Raw genomic sequence first — 21,966 nt, forward strand, 5'->3', positions numbered from 1 at the left:
GGACAGCGAAGTGTAACAGGAAGGACTGCGGGGCGGTCGGGTCTCCAGCGGCGCATGATGGTGGGATGACACTGTCACACCTCTCCCCTCAGAGAACGGCCCTCTGAGGGCCCTGCGCTATCAAACAAAGCATTGATTATACTGTCGATGTGTCTCGTTGTGCATGTATTATTTCTTTAGGAATTGAATTTGCATTTATTTGTCATTTGTGTTTGGGTGCAGAAAACTCTCTGGATTCATTAACATGCATGCATATGTATGCTGCTGCTGCTTTGAGATTCAGTGTACTCTGTTTCTTTGCTGTATTTGCCCCCTCTGCGTTGGATAATCCCCGCTCTCAAACAACAAAGGAGACATAACAACGCCCTGTGTGCAATAAATCCTCCTTGTTGTCCTACTCTTGACCCCACACCCGGCCCAGCCTCCTTCCAACTCCAATCCAGCCTATGCATCCAGCAGGCCCCCTTCCTGGCTCCCCCCAGCATGCTTCCCATTAGTTAGTATTACAGTGCAATCAGATTTCTCCTGAATGCTGGAGATACACAAACATGCATCACCCTATGTCTGCGTTCTCTGTTTATTTTCATCATTAACTCCAATAATCATCAGTAACAAGACGTCGTCCACCTCTCTGAATATGAAACCATTAGAAACCGACTTTGTTCACTCTGCTAAAGTAGAAAAACACGGCTCACAGTCACACGGCACTTACACCACGGCCTCATTTTCTGTGCTCGTGGTTGTTTTTTCTAAGAAAGACTTTCCAAGGATGGGAGGAGCGCTGCTCTACAAACAGCATTTGAGCCAAACGGGAAAATCAAAGGACTGAAAATCAGGTGACATTCACTGCATTGAGTCGCAGGTTTTTGGCGTTGCTGTTATTCTGCATGATGAGCACCAACAGCAAGAATCAACGGGGTGGATGTTTAAAACCTGCTTCTTGTTTTTTTGGGACATCAGAAGGACCGATGGTCGAGAACAACGTTCCCGCTGAACCTGCAGAAGCATAGCGATGCAGGCAGAAGCTGTTTGGATGGGTCCTGTATTAGACGAGCAGCAGAAGTGAGAGATTAGAGAGAGACAAACACAGCCAGAAGAACTGAGGGAGAGAAAATTACACGATTCAGGGAGGGGAAGATATAGCGCTGCACTTTTCTAACACTGAAAAGCATCAATGTTGAGTCCAGAAAAAGCTTTTAAGGTACAGTCTCTTATCTATCTATCTATCTATCTTTGATGCATCTCACTACTTTCCTCATCAGGTGATTGACAGGGAGGATGGCCTAAGCCCAATCACACGGCTACATGCATGCATGAAACCAGCTTCCAGTTTATCCAACTAATGCACTAAATCCCACCTTAACAAGGCTGTTAACTGATATAAGTCCAGTTTATTCATTTAAACTGCATCTGTGGCTCTAAATACACACACCTTCTCTGAACGGCGTCTCTATGTGTTAATTCGTGTCTCTGAGTGTGTGTTTGGGGTGCCTGTATGTGAGCACACTGCACAGCGTATATAGCTTTTTCAATAACCAGCAGGTCATCCGAAGGGTCATCCACACTTGAGCCCACAACCCTGGCTTTGTGCGTGCAAGGATTTCTACAGACGGACTACAGAGCCGCGGAAAAGGCACGGGCTGAAAAGCAGGCGAGATGAAAAGCGTCTCTTTCTCTTATAAAGAAAGGAGATACAGCTGAGTCAAGAACGCTCTGTCACACACACACAAACGCTCTTTTGCTGCTGCCTCTGAAAGCAGAGAAGACACAGTGTGAGGAATGCAGGGGCTTTCAAACGTGGTGGAAGGCAGAGATAACACACAAGATAAATATATTACCCAGACATTTATATGCAGTCATGTGAAAAATGAAGTAGACCCAAAGATTCAGTCGCCTGTAGCATCACCTTTAGCTGCAACAGCTCGAAGTCACAGTTTTCTGTGGGATTTTGTCGTCTCTCGCGTGACTGTGGAGGAAATGTTGCATCGTGCTACAGCGTTTCATTGCATTGAGGTCTGCAGTCTCAAAGTTGTCTCAGGGGGCTCAAGCGGCACATCGGACACCTCATGCTGTCAGCACGGTGGAAACTAGTTTGGGCCAAGCTTTAGATGTCAGACACGAGGCCTCACGTTTGCCTCCAGAACACTGTGGTATACAGAGGACGACTCGATGGCGCCGTGGTGTCCAGATCACCCCCCTCCACCACCGTGCTGACAGCATGAGGTGTCTGAGGTGCTGTTTGAGCCCCTTGATGCAACTGTTGTTGTTGTGATTTGGTGCTACATAAATAAAACTGGATCGAAGCTGTACTGGTTTAGTTTTTTCTCTAATTATACGTTAAGTGTGTAACTTGCTACGTGAGGCCTGAAGACTCTTGGGATGAATCTGCTGGGACATCCAGGAGAACTGTGGCGTTAACACACCTGGATGCTCCAGACCAGTAAACTCCTAAAACGTCTGCTTTTCAGTGTCTGTTCTCTACATTTCAGTTATATGTTTAAGTTTGTTCATCCATGTAAAGCTTCACACCCACCCGAGAGTGTCCTTTTACCCCCAGGTTTCACAACGGCAGCTCTCTGTAACATTACACATGGTGTTACAGCAGCACAGAACAATTTAATCCCTCCCTATCCTAATAAATACAGCTGCTGGTCACAAATACAATAATTCTTTACTAATGATCAAACATATTTAAACCAGCACAAACTTAGGGATATACAATACTGTCTGAAAGAATTCATTATTGCCGTCAAGCAGACATCGTTCCTTCTATAAAGGCTTTACTGCAGGTGTATTTGCTTTAGCCTGGTTAATCTGCAGGTTGAAGCACTGAAGAAGCCCATATCCAAAGCCTTGTGAGGCCTCAGTAACATCTTCTGGTCTCTTACAACTGAAGCCTAAATATATTTATTTATTTTTCATGTTTTTACTTAAAAATAATATTAAAAGACTTGTTGATAATTGTTTTTCACATGACTAACTGCTCACTGGCTCATTAGTTTAGCTCATCTATCTATTATATAAAACGACACACATGGCAAAACCTGTACCTTTAAAGCTCTCAGCACCACCAGCTGGATGGTCCCTCTGACGTTGCCCTCCTGTGACATGGAGCGCCGCAGCGTCTCCATGGCCATGTGATTGGGGCGTCCCAGTAGAGACTCTCCATTTACAGCCACCAGCTGGTCATTGACATGCAGGCGTCCATCCTGTAAAGCACAGAGCGGTTTGCTGATGTGTGCGTTTTCTGCAGTTTGCATTGCAGATATGTCTTTGCATGAACTCTGTCGACATGCACGAACACACGCGCCTGTGAGTTAATGACAGCTACATGTTGAATATCGTTTATTTATGCTGTGCGGTCTGACATTCTCTCTTTTCAGCGCTGGCAGGAAATCACTGAGCTATGATGGAGAGCTCACACAGACGCTCGCTCACACACACCTGTGGCCTTCACTGAGTGCGTCTGTGAGGTTAAACCAGCCAAAATGACTTAAACCCTGCACACACACATTCTCAAGGCTGTCTGACTTAACGCAGTCTCCACCTCATCGACTGAGACCTCCGTCAGCTCAGTCTGCCCGACTGCATCGGCAAGATATTTACAATTCCTCTGCAGCAGGCCCTTTCCATCTATTCCTGCCTGTTTGTGCACAAACACTAACAGCTGCGCCCGGTGCGAGGGTGTGTGCGCATGCGCCGGTCAAACAGAGAAGAAGAGGTCAAAGATTAGCGGAGCAGGATCACAACCAGGCCTCAGATGAGAGTCTTGTGTGCAAAGATGTCCACGTGGGATGAGGCTCCTTTTCTGTTCATTTACACTGTGATTGGAGCAAAGAAAACATCGCACTGTACGGATAAAGTGATTTACATGAGTGTATGCATGTATGGGAATACTGCGTCACCTTGTAGGCAGCTCCTCCGTGTATGATGGATTTGATGAAGATTCCCAGATCCTCTCCCGTCTCCCTGGACTTGTTCCCTTTGAGGCTAACGCCGAGCCCCGCCGAGCCGGTGTCGTTGAGGGGCACCTCAAACATGAGCTGCTCCTTTCCATTCTCTGAGACCACACTCGGCACGCGGGACACCTCGTCCCTCTGGAAGCGGCAGAGAGTAATGGAGGCAGAAGAGGCGAGATGGGGATGATGAAGGGAAAGGGTTGGGAATGGGGTGAAGGCAGGAGGGAGAGGGTTAGCTCATTGAGCTTGAACAGTCTTCAAAAGCTAAACTAAAAGCTTTTCCACTTGAGAGAAACTACCAGGTGCTTTTGAACTAAATTTCTCCCCAAATAAAAAAAAAATGTAGTCAGAGTATAAAAGTTTAAAAGAAAGAAGCCATTTGGACCGCCTGCTTTTATATACCCACCTTTTTTTTGCTCTCAAGTCTGCAATATCAATAAAATGACCTGCGCATTTTCACGAGGTAATTGGAGAAGACGACAAACACAGAAAGCCAGAGAGACTAAAGCAGGAAGAGCAGAGTGAATATAATGAGGCTGAAATAAGAAGCAAAGACAGACCATATGCATAAAGACTATCATAAAGCCAGAAAGCAAAAGGAAAAAAACTGCATAGTATGAAGAGAGAGAGATGTGTCAGTAATGACTGAGTGTGAGGGAGACTTAGTGGCACAAAGACCGTGAACAAAGACAGCGAGCAGATACTGACAGTCAAAATTATGTGATGGCTCAGCGGGAGAGAGCGAGCTGAGCTTCACAGCGTATGGATGATACTGTTTACTTGATCCTAAGAGGAACAACAGGTAAACAGTAGTTTTTTATTTTTCCAGAGTTTCAACAAACACAGCTGAGCTGATGTCAGGGATGGACGGTGGTCCGACTTACTGACAACAGCTCAGTGACATTCATAATCAATTACACCTGCAAAGCTACAGTTCATCACCAGTGTTGGTCAAGTTACTTGAAAAAAGTAATCAGTAACTAATTACCGATTACTCCCCCAAAAAAGTAATCCCGTTACTTTACTGTTTACTTATTTTCAAAAGTAATTAATTAATTAATTACTTAGTTACTTTTTAAAAACACGATTTACAACCTGAAGAGGTGATAGAGCGATAGATCTTTCAGCCCAATTCTACTTTTTCTGCATAATCCATCATACAAAATGTAATCAAATGGAAAAGTCTCTTTTTAAAACTTGTTTTATTAGTTTTAATCTTTTAACTTTATGCATCAAGCAAACATTAAATTATCTGCAACATTCTCTGACTGGAAGAAATTAGTTTAACATTTAAAGCTATTTTCTGCACATTCCAGCACATAAAATATATATTTTTTGTGTTTACACTCAGTCTTTCAAATAGATGCAAGTAAAACACAGCAGAAAATAAATAAAGTCAAAGACTCAGCGGTCCTGTTGCTCTATTTTCACCTGTAAAGCAGGAGTGGGGTAGGCGGAGGTTTACCCTGGTGCAGGTGTGCCGCGGTCAGTGGAAGAATCCGCGAGTTTCTCTGTGAGTTTCCCATTACGTCGTAGCTACTCGGTGCTTGTTGGAAGTTTAGGGGTTTTTTCGCTGTAAAAAGAAGTTTTCTTCCCACGCACAGCGGACACTAATGTTTTTGTCACTTTTTATGGAATCAAACTCAAAGTAAGGTCAGTACTTCCACGCTTTAAACGCTGCACGCTCATACTCTCTCTGCACTCGATATATGATCCATTGTTGATCTGCACACAGCTGCTGTCACGAACGTCGCACTCGCTTACGTCACTGTCGTGAGACATTCTCGCAAAAAAATCACGGTTTTAGTAACGCAGTAACGCAGCGTTCCTACGGGAAAGTAACTGTAATATAATTACCGTTTTTGTAATAGTAATCCCTTACTTTACTCGTTACTTGAAAAAAGTAATCAGATTACAGTAACGCGTTACTGCCCATCTCTGTTCATCACACACCTGCACATATAACCGACAACACAACACAAACATGTCATGTTTACGCACGGAAGATCCACCATCATCCCCAGCATCATCATCGTCATCGATTGAGAGAAAACAGGAGGATGACTGTTCTTTGAATAAGTGCACGTAGGTCTAGGTTCAAGTTAAACAGCTGATAAATGTCACAAGTTTTCAATATTACAGCAGTTCAGCTGATATCTGATCACTTGTTCTCACTAATCATGGTGGCTAAAGCAACCTGTGCTATATGTCAACATGCAAACATTTCTTCACGCAGGAAGCGAGAAATCGTCCTCCCATAATCAGCGATGCCACAGTGAAACAGCCCACAGCTAAATCCACATTTGTAAAATCTCATCTGCTCCTACAGGTCAAGAAAACAGACAGATCTGCATGAACAAACCTCACAGCTGGAGTAAATCGCCGGGAAGAACGTCACACCTAATTTCCAAAGCTAAAAACACACATTTTATCCAAGCACGGCGTTTACAGATTCATGTTGCACAAATTCTCTTCATCGTTATTCATTTTAGACTCGTTTACACCAACGTCTTCCAAAAAGGACCGAACAACAAACCCAGAAAACTGGAAACTCATTCGGCTGCTTTTTGATCGATCATTTCAGGTGCAGTCATCTTTAACTTGTGACCCTATCAGACAATAAAAGGTCGTAAAATCCTGCAGCGTGATGACATCATAAATATGCTAATGAGCACAGATGTCACTGGAGCAGACTTTAGCAGCTTTCTGCACTGAGGACAGAGACGGTACATCTTCATACATATCTGTGCGTGTGACATCTCACCTACAGCAGAACATTTAGCACAATCTGCAGAAAATACCACAATACGTATGCATTAGCATTTAGCTAACAGACACACAGAGTCCAGGCCTGGTTTATTCGAATCGTATCTGATGCAGGGACACTTTTTAATGACACTGTGTGTGTGCGCGCGTGTTTCCTGTTGCATGAAAGTTTCAGTGGCTGCAGCTTTGTGTCGTCTCTCTCCATGACTGTCTATACTTTCACATAAATTACTGCATTGATTTGTCTGTTTACACTATATATCTGTGAGTGAGTCCATGTCTGTGTGTATGTGGCTCTGCACACACATGCATTAAGTCAGCCTGAGTCTGCCTCTGTGTGTGTTTGTTTGGGTCAGCAGTGTCAGCTTTAGACACTGTTTGTCTGTGGGGATTGTAGGTTTAACAGCGTTAAGCCGACAAAAAGTCCTCTGCTCTGCAGAAAACTGTTTTCCCTGCTGGAAAAACTTCCCCATCAGACTGACTGTCCAGACCTGATAGGAAGCTTTCCGACCTTGGAAAGAACTTCAAAACACCCAGAAGAGGAATGTTAGCTACTTTCAGCACATAATTACAGTGAGGATTCATTAGGCTGGAAAAGTCCATCCAAAGCAATGCTCGTGGTTTGGCAACTTTTCAGTTTTTCCGCCGCAGCTAAAATGTTTTTATTCGGCTGATTTCGCCGCGTCCTTTTTGTTATTTGTGATTTCTCACGCTCGGCACAGAACAGAGCAAAATGAATTTAGAGCAGAGGATGGATGCTATACTGCAGCATTTCTCAGATAGGGTGGGGAGACCAGGACCACCCACAACGGTGCGAGACGTTTTATGGAACCTGACAAAAATATGCAAATGTATGTAAAGATGGTTTCTGGGTGAGGAATTCGATTTCCCATAAAATAAGGAGCAAGCGCATCCTCGGAGCACGGAGGATTTAACAGGTAGTGAGATAAAAAAAAAGAAAAGGAAAACAAAATCACCAAAATTTAATCGAACATTTCTATTATTTCACCTTCGTCACTACGAGCGGCGGCTACATTCACATGCACTACAATAATAAACACTACTGCGAGTCTGTGGGTCCATTTGACGTTTGTAGCCACGCAAAGGTCTTTGCTCCTTAAACTCTATCAAATCCATCCACTTACAGGAAAAGCTGTTTGCATAGCTCGCTCCTCGTGCTGGTCATTCAACGTTTAAATGGGTCGCCACGACGATGGATCAACAAGAGGACAAGCTATTAAAAAGACAGCTTTGTTGGTGTGTTTGTGTGTGCGTTTTTTATTAAACTGAGCCGGGAAAACATGACAGAGGGAATGATGGAGAGACGCATTATGTGAAAACAAGTGTGAACAGTGCGCTGCTTCACCTCTGAAGGACAGATGAGCTGTTAGCCAGAGCCGCACAAAGATTAAAACACTATCAGGAGCGCGAGGTAAGACGAGCGGCGATCGTAATTTTGGTTATCGGCTGTGTTTGATCTGCTTTCACACTCGGCACTATAAATTGTGCCGTTCCTCTGTCTGGGTGCGTGTTTGCGAGGACACCTGCTTTCAGCGACGTGGTCTTTTAATGAGAATGGTGCACAGATGCCCTTCCACCCAGCCATGCTGAGGCTCTGTGAGCGTGTGTGGACAGCCCCATGCTGTGTGAATCACTGCCCAAGGATCCATTTTACAACAGTGGCCGTGTACTTAAACGTGGCGTTGTGATTACACAAGCATGCATACACACAAACAGCTGAGGTAAGTACTCCCAGGGACCACACCTGACAGTAGGGGCCGTGCTTCTGACTTATGAAAATAGCTGTCCCATCACTGACCACTCAGGATGGGCTCCTGTTGTCCAACCCCCCCACACCCTATTCTTCCCTAATGGTTGGAGTAAGAGCAGCAGCGCAAACCCCCACAGCCCCGTCTTAGTGAGACAAAGGAGCATTTACAATCGTACAGCAACAGGAAGATGATGAGGAGTGACAACAAAGAGGAAGCTGTGGAGGTTAACATGTCTGTGTGAAAGAAAGGAAACCGCTTGACGTCCACGACACATTTAATATACAGAACAAATCTCTGCAGAGAGGCTGGTTGGAATCGGGCAGTGTACTCTGGCTCATATCTGCCCGTCGCTGCCGTTCAACAAGTAAAGTAATGCTGCTAATATGGATTTCCCAATTAAAGGTCTGCACATGCAGGGCAAGCAGGCATGTAGGTGATGTGAAATCCACAGCAGGTGTTGGCGGCACAGGGTTTGTTTTCCAAGCTTACAAGTGGTCACGGGCCATCGTGTTACATTACGGGTCCGCGGTGCGAGCCGGGCAGCCTTCTGTTCACGTGCCGAGGATCCCCACATGAACACAGAATTGCTTTTTGGCAACGGCCGACAGCAGAGTGGCAGCTGCCATTTTCCACACACGTTAAAGAAAATGCTTTACATGTCAGGCTGCACTGAGCACCTCTGACTGGAAGTAGGGAATGTGCTGATCCCCGCTGACACAGGCCGGAGAGCATATCAGAGTGTAATGTAACTATATTTACCTACAAATATTTAAAGGTAGGCACACAGTAAGTGCTGTACGTAATACAAAGTGTTTACACAGTAATAATGGAACACACATCCTGTACATCAACATAATGCAAATTAAACAAGGATGTAAAAAGCAAGATTAGTCCACTCATAACAGAAAGTACAGCGTACACAACCATGAAATAACGCAGTACTTAAAACTACTTGCAGTATAATTATTCCCTGTAAAAAGGTCTTCCTGGTGTTACCGTGTGCACTAGTGAATATCTTGCTGTTTACAATAAAACTTGTAACCACCGATTGTGACGCTGAACTCACGAGGAACGTTTTTACTAAATGTCAGAGCGCGCGTGAGCCGAAGGGTATTTTCTCATATACCGTATTTACCGCACTAAAATCCTTTTATTTTCTCAAAAATCAACAGTTTGCCTTATAATCCGGTGACCTTATGTATGAATCCTGGTTGTGCTCACTGACCTCGAACCGATTTTATGTGCTACACGGCGCTCAAAAATCTGTCAAAAATGTTTTAGTCCGACTTTGCTAAGCTACGAAGCCGCACGGCTTGATGGATGGTTGGAGCATTACGGCTGCCGTAGTCAGGAGCCAGCTTCAGTCAGGAGATAATCCATCCACAATACGAGGTTAGTCATTAATATACTGCAACAACATGGGAACAGAGCAGCTGCAGAGAATTCAACATTAATGAATCAATGGTACAGAAGTGGAGGAAGCAAGAAGAACGAGCTGAGTAAAGTTTGACTTATCTGACTGTTTTGTGTCGATTAATGCGCCTTATAATCCGGTACTTAAGTTAACTTATATGCACAGTCAGAGGAGTCGCCCCCTGCTGGCCAAAAGACGGAATGCAGGTTTAAAGGCTTTCGTTTTCAGACATGGAATAAACGTAGGGGTCTGCTTGAATGAATAATGTGTGAGAGATGTGAATGACATCATCAGAGGCTGTGCACAAAGCTCAGTGCACGTGCACTTTCATCTGGCCGCGCAGACTACCCGCATGTCTGCAAATGAGTACGACCTCAGAATAAAGACCGTATCTTTGAGTAACCGCGCTGATCCCCACTGGATTGACACAACTGACATGTGCGAGTATGTGTGACACTCGTGTGCAAAGGCGTTCGAGTCACAGCAGTGTGGGCGAAAGGAAAAATGATGATGATGCTGCTAAACCTTCAATAAACACCAGCGAGATGTCACATGAGACAGAGAGCCAGAAAAAAAGAGGAAAGAGACGTGATACCCTTCTCGGCTGCTCTCCACTGGGATGATGGCAGCTCCTGCAGAGACACCAAGCTGCCAAGGAGCTTGTGTGTGTATATGTGTGCGAGTGTGTGTGCATACACAGGTCTCTGAGGGTGTAACAGATGGGGGATCTACTGTAGAGACTCTGTGAGGTCACATTGGTGACAATATCAGTGAGACGTAACACACACACACACACACACAGAAAGACAACAGACTGCAAAGACTGCAGCGGTGATGGATGAGGGATTATCAGAATGAGGAAACTGTTCAATAAAGTTGTTTTGTTTTGAATGTGCTCTGTCACCAGTTGCTAACTGTTTACTGATTTAAATGTCACTGTGTGTCTGTGTGAGTGTGGAGCATCTGCTGCTAAAAAAAGCATGTTTCCTGTTGTGGAAAGGAGAAGAGCAAAGAGAAGACGGCCGTGGAGCTCGACGAAGAGCAGATGACAAAAGCAGAACTGCACAACGAGCCTGCAGGAACCAAATGCAGACCAATCAGCCACACAGATTTCTATCCAGAGTGCACTTGTGAAGGGTTTGTATTCATATTGTCATCTACTGTGTCAAGCATACATGCTTAAGAGGTGGGGGACATGAATACTGGATTGTATTTACCACGACGGGAAGCTTTCACCTCACTCAGAAAGATGTTTCTGTTTTTTGGCTTTTTGACTTGTTAAACAGAAACGTTCCTCGTGCCACCCAAAGGTCCACTTTGATGTTTACTCTAGCAGGAGCCATTCAAAGCATACTTTTATGAAATCACTGCGAGTTTGAACACAACAGGGATTTATGTTTGCAATTTTACACAGATTTCACAGATTTGGATCAATTTACACGACTCGTCACATCCACAGCTTACTCTGGACCCCTTCGTGTTTCAACCCACTGAGTCATCTTTAAGCATCATTCAGTGCACATTCTGTAAACCACAGACCAACTAAAACATGAACGTCGTGAAAGCACGCAGCACATCGAGGAGGGGAGGAAACAAAGTCACTAGCACGCTGTCAGCAATTCCTGTAGTTTCTCTACGGCAGGGGTGCCAAACATAAGGCCCGAGGGCCAGAATCAGACCAGCACAGATTCCAGTCCAGCTCTCTGGAAATTGTGCAGAGGGGCAAAAATTTTGGACTCTTGTTTTACAGCTTTTCCTGCTGATAAAGACCGTACGCCAGAGTAATTAAATAATAGATAAACAACTATTCAATAAATGGGTCCACAGTCTTTTAATGGTGATCTTTGTACATTAAGAGAAACTTCCTGCTTTACAATCAGCGGACAGTCAAAGAAATAAGCTGCTTGAAAATTCAGATTCTTTGGAACTGAGATGTTTATGAATCCCCATTTATTTATTTTTGCTGTATCATGTTGTTTTTGATGTCTTTTTATTATATATTTCTTGTATCACATTTGATTTGAGTGTTTTTGGCAACTTTTTATTAACAACAGTGTTAATTTTATAAAAGAGTTTTGTCCATAACATTTTGAAACTATGTCAAGTACTGATCATGTTGAAGAGACAGAGGTCTCAGAAACTCGTGTAACCCTATAATGCCATTGTGCTCACAGTTCCTTCATGTATTGCAGCAGCATTTCTCTAACATGTGGAGAAACAGAGACGTGCTGGTGAAACTTCTTTTTCTTACACCATCACATCTCCGGGATTAAACGTGTAGTTAAACTGCTTCACTCTGACACACAGAGGAGTTTCAAGCAACAACTCTTTGCAGGTGAATTGGACGAACCACGCAACCTTATTGGCAAGTTGTTAATCATCAGACACAGATTGGTTCAAGCCACATAACCCAAAGCCTCAAAATATGGATTATGTTATGATTTCATGATCGTGCATGGCTCCAGCTGCCCTGCTCTCTGCTGCAGGATTCAGCACTGTTGCAATGAAGAAAAAGGAAAGCTGAAAGACGTTTACCTATTTTACTTTATGACCCAAAATGTTTTAGAGGCCTTTAGCAAACTGGCAAAGGGTAAACGAGGAAGTCGTCAGTGACATGCATGAAAAAATAAACTGAACAAAAGAAGGGGAGGGAGGGAGAGGGGGAGGGAGGGAGGGAGAGAGAGGGCGGTGTGAAAAGTCTGGAAGCAGAAAAGAGCATCTTTGTCTCAAACATTAGTTTCAAGACACTAGCCAACTCAGCAGGCGTATGCTTGTTCATGTGCAGAGAAAATTAAAGAAAAAACATTGCTTTATGTTGTTCGCAAGTGACAATGTGTGTGTGTGTGTGTGTGTGTGTGTGTGTGTGTGTGTGTGTGTGTCCGTACAGAGCGCCAGCACAGCAGGATGTACACTTGCTATACTGTGGAATGTGTATTAAGATGATTTTATTTCACAGAAAAGTGACTTTGAGTAAGAATGTGTGTGTGTGTGTGTGTGTAGAGCTGGTGTAATGTCTTTGTTCTACAGCAAGCGCACACATTAGCACACAGCACCAGATGGTGGGCTAAAATGAGACAACGGAAGAGGGGGAGGAGAAGATAGACAAGATCCTTCCATCATTTCATCATCATCCTTCGACTGTTTCCTCTCCAGAAACACAAACACACTGACATAAATAAAATAAAAAATCGGAAACTTCAGTCATATCACAGTTTTAACAACGATGCAGGACGCTTTAGAAAATAGCTGGAACTGTGTGGAAAGAGTTTCACACGACTCCAGGTGTTTTTGTGCTTCAGATGATGATGGTGCAATGTTGTTTCTTTACATTAGATCAAGTCGAGTGATGGGAAATGTTATGCTTATCAAGCACTAAAAAATATTAAATACGTGTGTAAGACTTTATTATCCGGCCCACGACACGAGGTGTAATTCCGCTTTAATTAAGTGGAATTTCAAGGAATTTGAAATTACAATGTAATTATATTTACCTATAAATACATGAAGGCAGGCACACTAGAACAAGGCAGGTTTGTACAGGAGTAAATGTAAGTAATATTACATACTGCATAACATCACGTATTTCACAATTATCCTGTAAGTACATTTAAGTTGTGCCTAATTTCTGGTTCTTTTACAGGAAGTGCACGTAAGTCATTCTCAGCACTGCATCATTTCTTGGAAAAACATCGTTTCGCCATCTTACACATACTTGTACATACTCTGTACTTTGTGGAGGTTTGTTCCAGGAAAGGAGACGCTTCTTGACTTTGCTCCCTCGTAGGTCACACAGACACTTCAAACTTTCATGGTATTTATTTTTTATTGTTGGAAATGCAGAACTTCAACATCAACATATGTAACGCACACTTACCCTGTAAGATGGGAAATGCTGCTTGGTTTTACCATATATTTTCACACAATTATTCCATTGTTTCTTATTCTGGTGCTCCTGCCTTTAAGCATTTGTAGGCAAATATAATTACATTGTAATTTCAAATAATATATCTTTAAACTCCATTTAATTACAGGAGAATTACACTCTTAGTTGCGAGCAGTACTCGAAAGTGTTACCAGAGCAGAGCAACGGATAAAAAAATGATTACGATTGTAACAAAAACACCACGTTCATAGATTCTTGATACTTTGATTCTTTGAGCAGTTATTTTGTTAACTATATTCCAAAAATGAGGAAAAGTGGCTCCAGCTGATGCACTTACAGGTGTACGAGGCTTCTGTTTCAGTGCGCTGGTGAGGGTCAGCAACGCCGTCCTCGGCCACGGCGAGTCGAAGCTTGCGGAGCTGTGCGAATGCTGCTTAAGTAAAATAACTCTCCAGCAAAGTGGGACGATCGTTCGGTTAATGAGGCGCGATAATATTATTAGAATTTCACTGTTTTAGGGGTTTTTGTTGTTGAGGTGATAAAAATGTAACCGCAGTGGAAAACACGCCGTGTCTATATGCAGCATTTATATCACCAGCCACAGAAAAGTGATCTAAAGTGCAGAAAGCATGAAACAAACACTGCTGCTACACTTACAGACAAAAGCTCGACTGAACTACACGTTTCCCCATCAGCATCAACCCCGTCTTTAATATGAACTTTGATCTTGTGATGATATTTTTAAATGATCTGTAATTCTGCCGCTACCTTTCTGACCCGGCCTGTAAACCATCCACTCTGTCACACTGTACAATTTTTTTCTTTTTTCTTTTTTTTTTTTACACAATTTCTTTTTTTCTTTTAATTAATTATTTATTTAATTTTTTGTAATCAATTTTTAAATGTTTTTGCACACATTTTTTATTTATTATTTATTAACTATTTTATTTTGCATTAATTGTTTTATTTTTTGCACACAATTTTTTAAACGTATTTATTTTAATTATTATTTATTTTATTATTTATTTATTTTATTTTGTATTCATTTATTTATTTATTGTTGCACATATTTTTTTTAAATTATTATTTATTTTATTAATTGTTTTTATTATTTTTTTTATTAACTTCTGAAATAATTTTTGGGGGGTTTTGTTTCTCTACTGTAACTCTGTTTTTTCCCCATCAGCATCAACCCCGTCGTTAATATGAACTTTGATCTTCTGATGATATTTCTAAATGATCTGTAATTCTGCCGCTACCTTTCTGACCCGGCCTGTAAACCATCCACTCTGTCACACTGTACAATGCACTAATTAAACACAGAGACGGGCACTTTAAAAGCACTGGTCCCTTTTAAAAACTCTCACCGCTGAGACAGCTGCGCTTGATGACTACCACCGCCCTGAAATCCCTCGCCCGCATAAGCACACGCTGTTCTACACTTCAGCACATTAAAATTTCAATCAAGGAGTGTGTTCACAGCTCCATTATGCAAAACTGTAACTGTATTTGCTGCTGTTGAAAAGTGTTGTGACTGCTGAATAAATACCACCAGCTGTTAATTAGACAGAGGTGAATTCTAGTGGGGCGGACGGCCTGACAGGACAAGTGAAGGAGACAGAGAGACATTGGAGGGGAGAAAGGAGAGGGAGGCAGAGGAGAAGCTCTGAAATACTGCACATTCAAAAGGACGAAACCACACCCACACAGGCCAAAATGAGCAAAAGTGAAAGCGTGTCCCAGTTTCTGTGTCAGCAGTCCAAACAAACTCGCACGTTTCTGTTTATTCACATATCTGTTAAACACATTCATCACAGATCTGTTTAATGTTTGTCTGTTTAACACTCTGCTGGTTTTAACACCACATCTGTCCTTTGTTGCTTTGATATCATTTGATATCATCTTATTCCCTTAATTTAGCATCAACTACTGAAACAGTTCCCGGTTCTCACAGTAAAGCAGGGATCTAATAAGACGTGCTGGGCAGACTAAATCAAACATTGTGACAAATATGAGGCTTCACTTCCCTCTACAGTGATGAAGGTGTAAACGTTACAGTGCAGTCCATTTTATATAATCAATAGCTCGTAAGCATTTATCTTTTTTGCTCCTTTGTCCATTTAAAGATGTGCTTTGTGGTTATTTACTTCTTTAACAGGTCATAAGAAGTCAGTTCAGTCATAAATGGTCTGAACCTTCATTAACAACACAATGAAATAAAGAGGTGCCCCTGAATCGAGCCTGGTTATGCTTCTCTCCAAAAACAGAATTCAGAGAACAATACTTGGCCTATGGGACACTGTGGGGCATCGGTGCAGAAGGACAACACTTTGGTGTTTGTGCTGAGTGAGTGTGTGAAGGAACAAGCAGGACCAATGGGAGTTTAGTTTCCTGAGCAGGTGAGACTTGAAGCTTAACTCACAGGAAAGACTATCAGGGTAAATGTATTATTTCCATCTTCAGTTCAAGCAGCCAGACGTTTTGGTTCTGATGTGTGATTTCAAATCGATTTCACAGGTTTATCAGCATTCATCTCCATTTTCTGTCCAGGGAAGCATATCACTATGACCACCTGCTCTGACCCATCCAGGGGTTTGTCCAGAACATCCCACGGCCGCTCGACTGGACTGAGATCTGGGGAACGAGGAGGCCAAGTCAAACACCTCACACTGCTGTTGACTCAGCCTGACTTGAAATGGCCAGTATGACCTCAGGACTGGTTATCCTGACCACTTCACCTGTCGACGGTCAGGATGTTGTGTCTGATCGGGTATATGGAAATCACACGTGTCGTCCCACCTGAGCGTGCACTCACGCTTTGGACTAAATAACTCGATCGGTGTTAAAGTGCAGTGTGTTTCTCAGGTTTCTCCGCTTCATGAGTTTTTCTCCTTTGCATGAATACAGCACAGGCAGACCCTCAGTAAGTGCAGCTGAACATGTTGTTGTTGTTTTTTACACCAACACAACATAAAGGAGAACATAAAAACAATGACGCACTCCACCTTAAACCGGTTCACGTCTGTTTTTTTTGCAGTATATTATTATCGAGCAGTAGAGCGATTCTGAGTGGACACGCAACAGGATGACAAGTGCAGACATTCAGGCACACATCTCAGAGAGGTATCCCTGGCAGACTGTCATGGAGTTCAGACATGCGTACATGGCGAGTGATCACATGTGCACGCACAAACACATCGCCCCGCTTCCTGTCTGCACAAACAGAGTTTCCTATGGGGCTCAGGGTCACAAGCTCACGTCTGTACGTGGAACTTCCCGGCAGCCGTTGAGGAAACATCAGTCGACGCGAGTGGAAAGAGACACAAGAGGGAGAAAGGCATAAAAAGCAACATGAAAAGGAAGAAGACGTAGGAAAAATGAAGCGGCATTGTGAGACGGGCGGACCGGAGACAAAAGCAAATGTGACCAAATGAAAAATGTGATCTCTGTGCAGTAAAAATGATAGTTATCACCATCTGTGACAAAGCCACAGGTGTGCAGCACAACCAGGATGAAAGCAGAAGGGAACAAAATAACAAAACATTTATAAAACGAGTCACGGTGTCGAAGAGCAAATATCCTAAAAAACCATCAGGAGACAGCAAAGACGAAAAGAGCAACAGTTGTGATTATGAGCAAAACAGCTAATCATGCAACGTCAGAAAAAGATGGAAAAATAGAATCAAAGTGGTTTAAAGACGTCTTTATTGTTAAAGGCAGTGATGAAATTCACAAACAATGCAGCAGAGGAAGACTGGAAGGAAAGACCCGATAATCTGAATAATATCTGCTTCACGACGGCCTCAGCCGAGTCGTCATGATGACGTTATCTGAAACACTCGGTCACATGACTGCTTAGTTGAGTAAAAAAAAAAAAAAAAGGAAAGGCAATATCACTGAACAGGAAGTGTATCATCTTTTAGGTCACGCATCATCCGGGCAAGTCTGTTGATCGGACCAAAAACAACATTATGAAAACAAAATCGTTAATAAAAAGCCGGACAGCGCCCCTCTGAGCACGTCTTTCACTGTGACTGGCTCTTACCATTTCTCGGGGTAGGAACATGTCTTCCTGCCGGAGGACCACCAGAGACACGCTCTCGCCCTGCCGCGTGCTGCGCAGCATGCACACCAGCTCCTCCTGGCCCACGCCTGTGATATCCACACCGTTTACCTACAAATGCACACACAGAGTCAAGACACCGCCACCATCGTCCCCATCCTCCTCCTCCTCATCGTGTTTTCTTATTCTGGCTCAGACTGTGCTGCACCTCGAGTATGCGGTCTCCAGACTGAAGACGTCCATCTTTCACCGCAGCCCCGCGGGGCAGAATGTTTTTCACTAGAATCGGACCGGGACCGTGCACCGAAGAATCTCTGGTCACTACAGTAAATCCAAGACCTTCTGGACCTACACACACACACACACACACACACACACACACAAATGAATGAAGAGGTGAATTATAGCGAGTAGCCACAAGTAACAGCTCTTGGCCTATCCTGACACAAATATCCTGTGTAGCTGCCCTTGCTTCTCTATTTTTATTCCCCGAGACTGAGAGTACAAATTTTACACTATAGCCTTCCTACACACACACACACACACACACACACACACACACACACACACACACACACACACAGGACCTAAACCACTCTTGAAAGCTCAAACAGTGTTGTTGACTCAGCTCCTGACTACATACTATAAGTGTGATAATTCAAAGCCTTAAGAGATTGCATGCGTGCATGTGTGCATGCATGTGTGCATGCATGTGTGTGTGCATGTGTGTGTGTGGCTTTAAACCCTTCAGATACAGCCGCAGTTAGAGTTCCTGCAGGTGTGAAATTGTTTAAGGTTTGTGGAAAATGAGGGAGAGATGAAAAAAGGGCACGAGAGGTAAGAGAGGAATGAGTGAAACAAAGTGGAAACAAAGAGTGAATGTTCCGGAAACGGGGGTGATGAATATTAAAACACTAATCAGTGAAAAACATGTGCACAAAATGTGCACGAAAGCATTCATACACATGCATGCGTGGACAAAAAGGCCACACACAGACGCAGGGACTGGTTGAGCGCTTTATAGACCTCATTAAGTCTAGTCTCTTTAGCAGCGCTAAGTCAGCAGTTTGGGCCAGTATGAATTCATATCAGCAGAAATGAACAGATCAATAAAGACTTAATAGACCCTGAAGAGAGAGCCTCGGGAAGACGGAGAGAGGAAGGGTGAGAGGAAGGACTCTAAGCCAGAAAACAGTGAAAAAGGAAACTTTTTATGGAGAGAGAACATCTGTAGAGACATGAAGAAATATTACAGACGCTGATTAATAAAAATCCAGAGTCACAGAAAAAAACCCTAAAAGAGACTCTCGTCTAATTTTACCTGAACCTCAAACTGAGAGCACACACGACTCCTGAAGAGCTACAAAAAGTCATATTCACAGAAAAATGATGAGTGAGGCTCGTTCTGTACACAGGTGTGTCGCACCTTTCTTTAAATCGATCCTTAGTCTTCGTCCTCCTCTCTTATTGGCCATCAAGCTAGAGAGGGCGGGGCTTTTCTTCAGGAGGGGGCTCTCACTTTTCCCCTTCGGGGTCTATTTGAAAAACAAGCAGCAGTAAATTCATTGTTTCACATTTCAAAACCCCAAACAAGAGTGTGGCATTTATTAAACAATATATCTGTTACAGCAAAGTCTAACACACACTGGTCACCTTGGAGTCGCCGTAAAAGCAGCTCATAGAAGCTGCTTTAAATTTAAGATGTTAAACATCAAACAGGTGAGAAAAAGATCTAAACGTGCTGGGAAAAAACAGTATCGATAAAGTCTGCGTACGGACCCGTGCGAGTCTGGGGAACAGTCCATCACATCTGCATGACAGGAAAAGATAATCAGCTGCTGCTAAGAAACTGCTGCCGCAATGCCAGCTGTTTTAAATGTCAGCCATGTCACCATGGTGATGCTGACGACAAAGTTGCATCCGTTTGTGTTTTAGGACTTGATCGTTGTAGGAAGGAGGTCAAAATAACACGAGGTTTGAACCCGTTTCTACAATTACAGCATCTAAAGAATTTAAAGCAACCCAAAAATAAAAAATAGTATATTTAGCACTCGAAATAACAGACCATGGGAAATATGGTCTGTCTTTAAGGAGGAGGCTGGAGAGAAGTTAGCACTCGCTCTAGAAGGAAAGGTGAGGAGACCGAAGCTCAAGCCCGGGCTGTATTGTGTTTGCCTGTGCACACATTAATCATTAAAACTGCAAACTTTTTACAAAGCGTGCACGACAGATGCAAAGTCTGTGTCAGTCTGTGGATGTGCAGCAGAGGAACTTACACTGAAACCCGGCTCGAGGCCGGCCGTCTCTTCCGCCAGCCGCACGGCTGAATTCTCCGAGGGTTTAAACACAGGTTTGGCTTTGACAGGGGGCGGAGGCTCTTTGGTGTTTCGGGGGCTGCCGGTGGGACCGGTATTATTGCCAAACAGCTGACCAATCAGACTCTTCTCATAGCGCTCTCTGTTGAAAGAAGGCACGACTTCCAGGCGTACAACCGGGGAACGCATCGCCTGACGGAACACATCCTGAGATCTGAGAGGACGAAAACGAGGAGAAAGTTTTACTTCAAAGTTTGTAGCACATTATGTGCACAACAAGTGGCACACGCTGAACATTAAAAGGAATCATGTCATTAATCACAATTACACAGGAAGAGCAGTTATCCATCTCTGACACAAAAACTAATTACTGAAGGGTAGATAACTCAATCAGGAGAAAAATACAAAAAGACACATGGTATAAATATGATTATGAATGACAAAAAATGTCAATTAATTGGTAATTAATATAAATGGGATATCTGATTTTTGCAATAGGATCATTCATCTTAAAAGACTAACTTTCATTTCTAAGACTGGCTGGTGCTGCTCTGACAAGTAAGCAAAGAAAGCTGATGTATAATCAGCTAAACAGGAGTTTAAACTAATGGCAGATTTTATATTTCTGTGTGCAAAGGTTAATTCTGACATAAAGACATTATAACCTAACCTGAAATATAACATCCGCACATTTTACAATGTGCCACTGCTTACTGCTGGCTGTTCTGTGCATCTCTTAATGTTTTTCTCAGGAGTAAGACAGGAGACAACACCGAGCCATGACACCTGTGCAGAAGGCCATCATAATCTCATGATCTATAAAAAAACATCATTTTGCAGGGGATTCGTCTACATCAGATCCCAATAAGTACGTTAGGGGAACGGTTGTGTCAGAAGCTGCAGTACACACCATTATTCTCCTCAGATAACTGACAGAGCAAATCCAGTTTATTAGCATTTTATTGGGTTACACACGTATCGTTTCCCTCCCAGATTACGAGCGCATTATAATGATTAGAAATAACCGTAACCAGACACTATGTTTAGAAAGTCCTGTGTGGAACCTAATAAATCACGTATGGAATTATAATGATTTTTTAACTACTTAAAGATCCACTCAGGTGGGGGAGTTTCCACGTAGAAGACTCAATCGATAAATCAATAAAGCCATCATGGAGTACACTCACTGAAACACCTGCGTTCTTATTTATTTAGTTATCTTACTATGAAAACATCCAATCTGGGACAGCAGTGCTTAGATTGTCACAGCCAGAGGCTCGGTTTATAGAACAATAAAGATCAAAATTAGGAAATTAAAATGTGAACGGCTGACGGGGTTTCCTGGGATCTCATTTCACACCCAGTCGTCTTTCCAGACTTAAGGCCGCCACCTTTATGTCCTGAGTGGGGAGCGTGTGTCACCGTCTCCCACACTGCCGTTGGTCCTGCCCCAAACTGCACAAACACGGTTCATCACTCCTCTGAGAACCGCAGAAAATCGTAAAAGCTGCGACTGATTTCGGTGCCTTTACTCTTTGGTCTTCCAAATACTTCAATCCAAAACAAACATCAGCGTTCTGACATTCTGTGCCTGCAGAAATGTACAACTTCAGTGGATCTCCCACAGTAACATTAAAACACTTCCCACTGGACTTCCCGACACGTCCACGCTAAAGATGTGTTAGTGGGAATGTGTCTATGATATGTTGTCTTCCTGTGCTGGGCTCTGAGGAAATATTATTTTTGCTCTGTTGTTGAAAATTAAAACCACACCCACAAACTACACCCTTTTTG

At 43.1% G+C, this 21,966-nt stretch overlaps 1 protein-coding gene across 5 annotated transcripts in view; it reads right to left on the reverse strand.

Moving 5' to 3' along the window:
• LOC146557277 (partitioning defective 3 homolog B-like) overlaps positions 1–21,966 on the reverse strand; it is a 224,139-nt gene that overhangs the window by 111,158 nt on the left and 91,015 nt on the right. For all 5 annotated transcript variants that reach the window (XM_085250599.1, XM_085250598.1, XM_085250597.1 and 2 more), the window contains 6 exons: positions 20,134–20,386; positions 19,284–19,392; positions 18,066–18,205; positions 17,840–17,968; positions 3,906–4,097; positions 3,051–3,209 (listed from right to left, as the gene is read on the reverse strand). In XM_085250599.1, coding sequence (XP_085106725.1) covers positions 3,051–3,209; positions 3,906–4,097; positions 17,840–17,968; positions 18,066–18,205; positions 19,284–19,392; positions 20,134–20,386 — 982 coding nt within the window. The remainder of the gene's footprint in view (positions 1–3,050; positions 3,210–3,905; positions 4,098–17,839; positions 17,969–18,065; positions 18,206–19,283; positions 19,393–20,133; positions 20,387–21,966) is intronic.

Source organism: Mchenga conophoros, linkage group LG16, assembly GCF_057382185.1.
Source record: "Mchenga conophoros isolate Kocher_MC1m ecotype Shallow Benthic linkage group LG16, M_conophoros_male_GT1.1, whole genome shotgun sequence".
NCBI lineage: Eukaryota > Metazoa > Chordata > Actinopteri > Cichliformes > Cichlidae > Mchenga > Mchenga conophoros.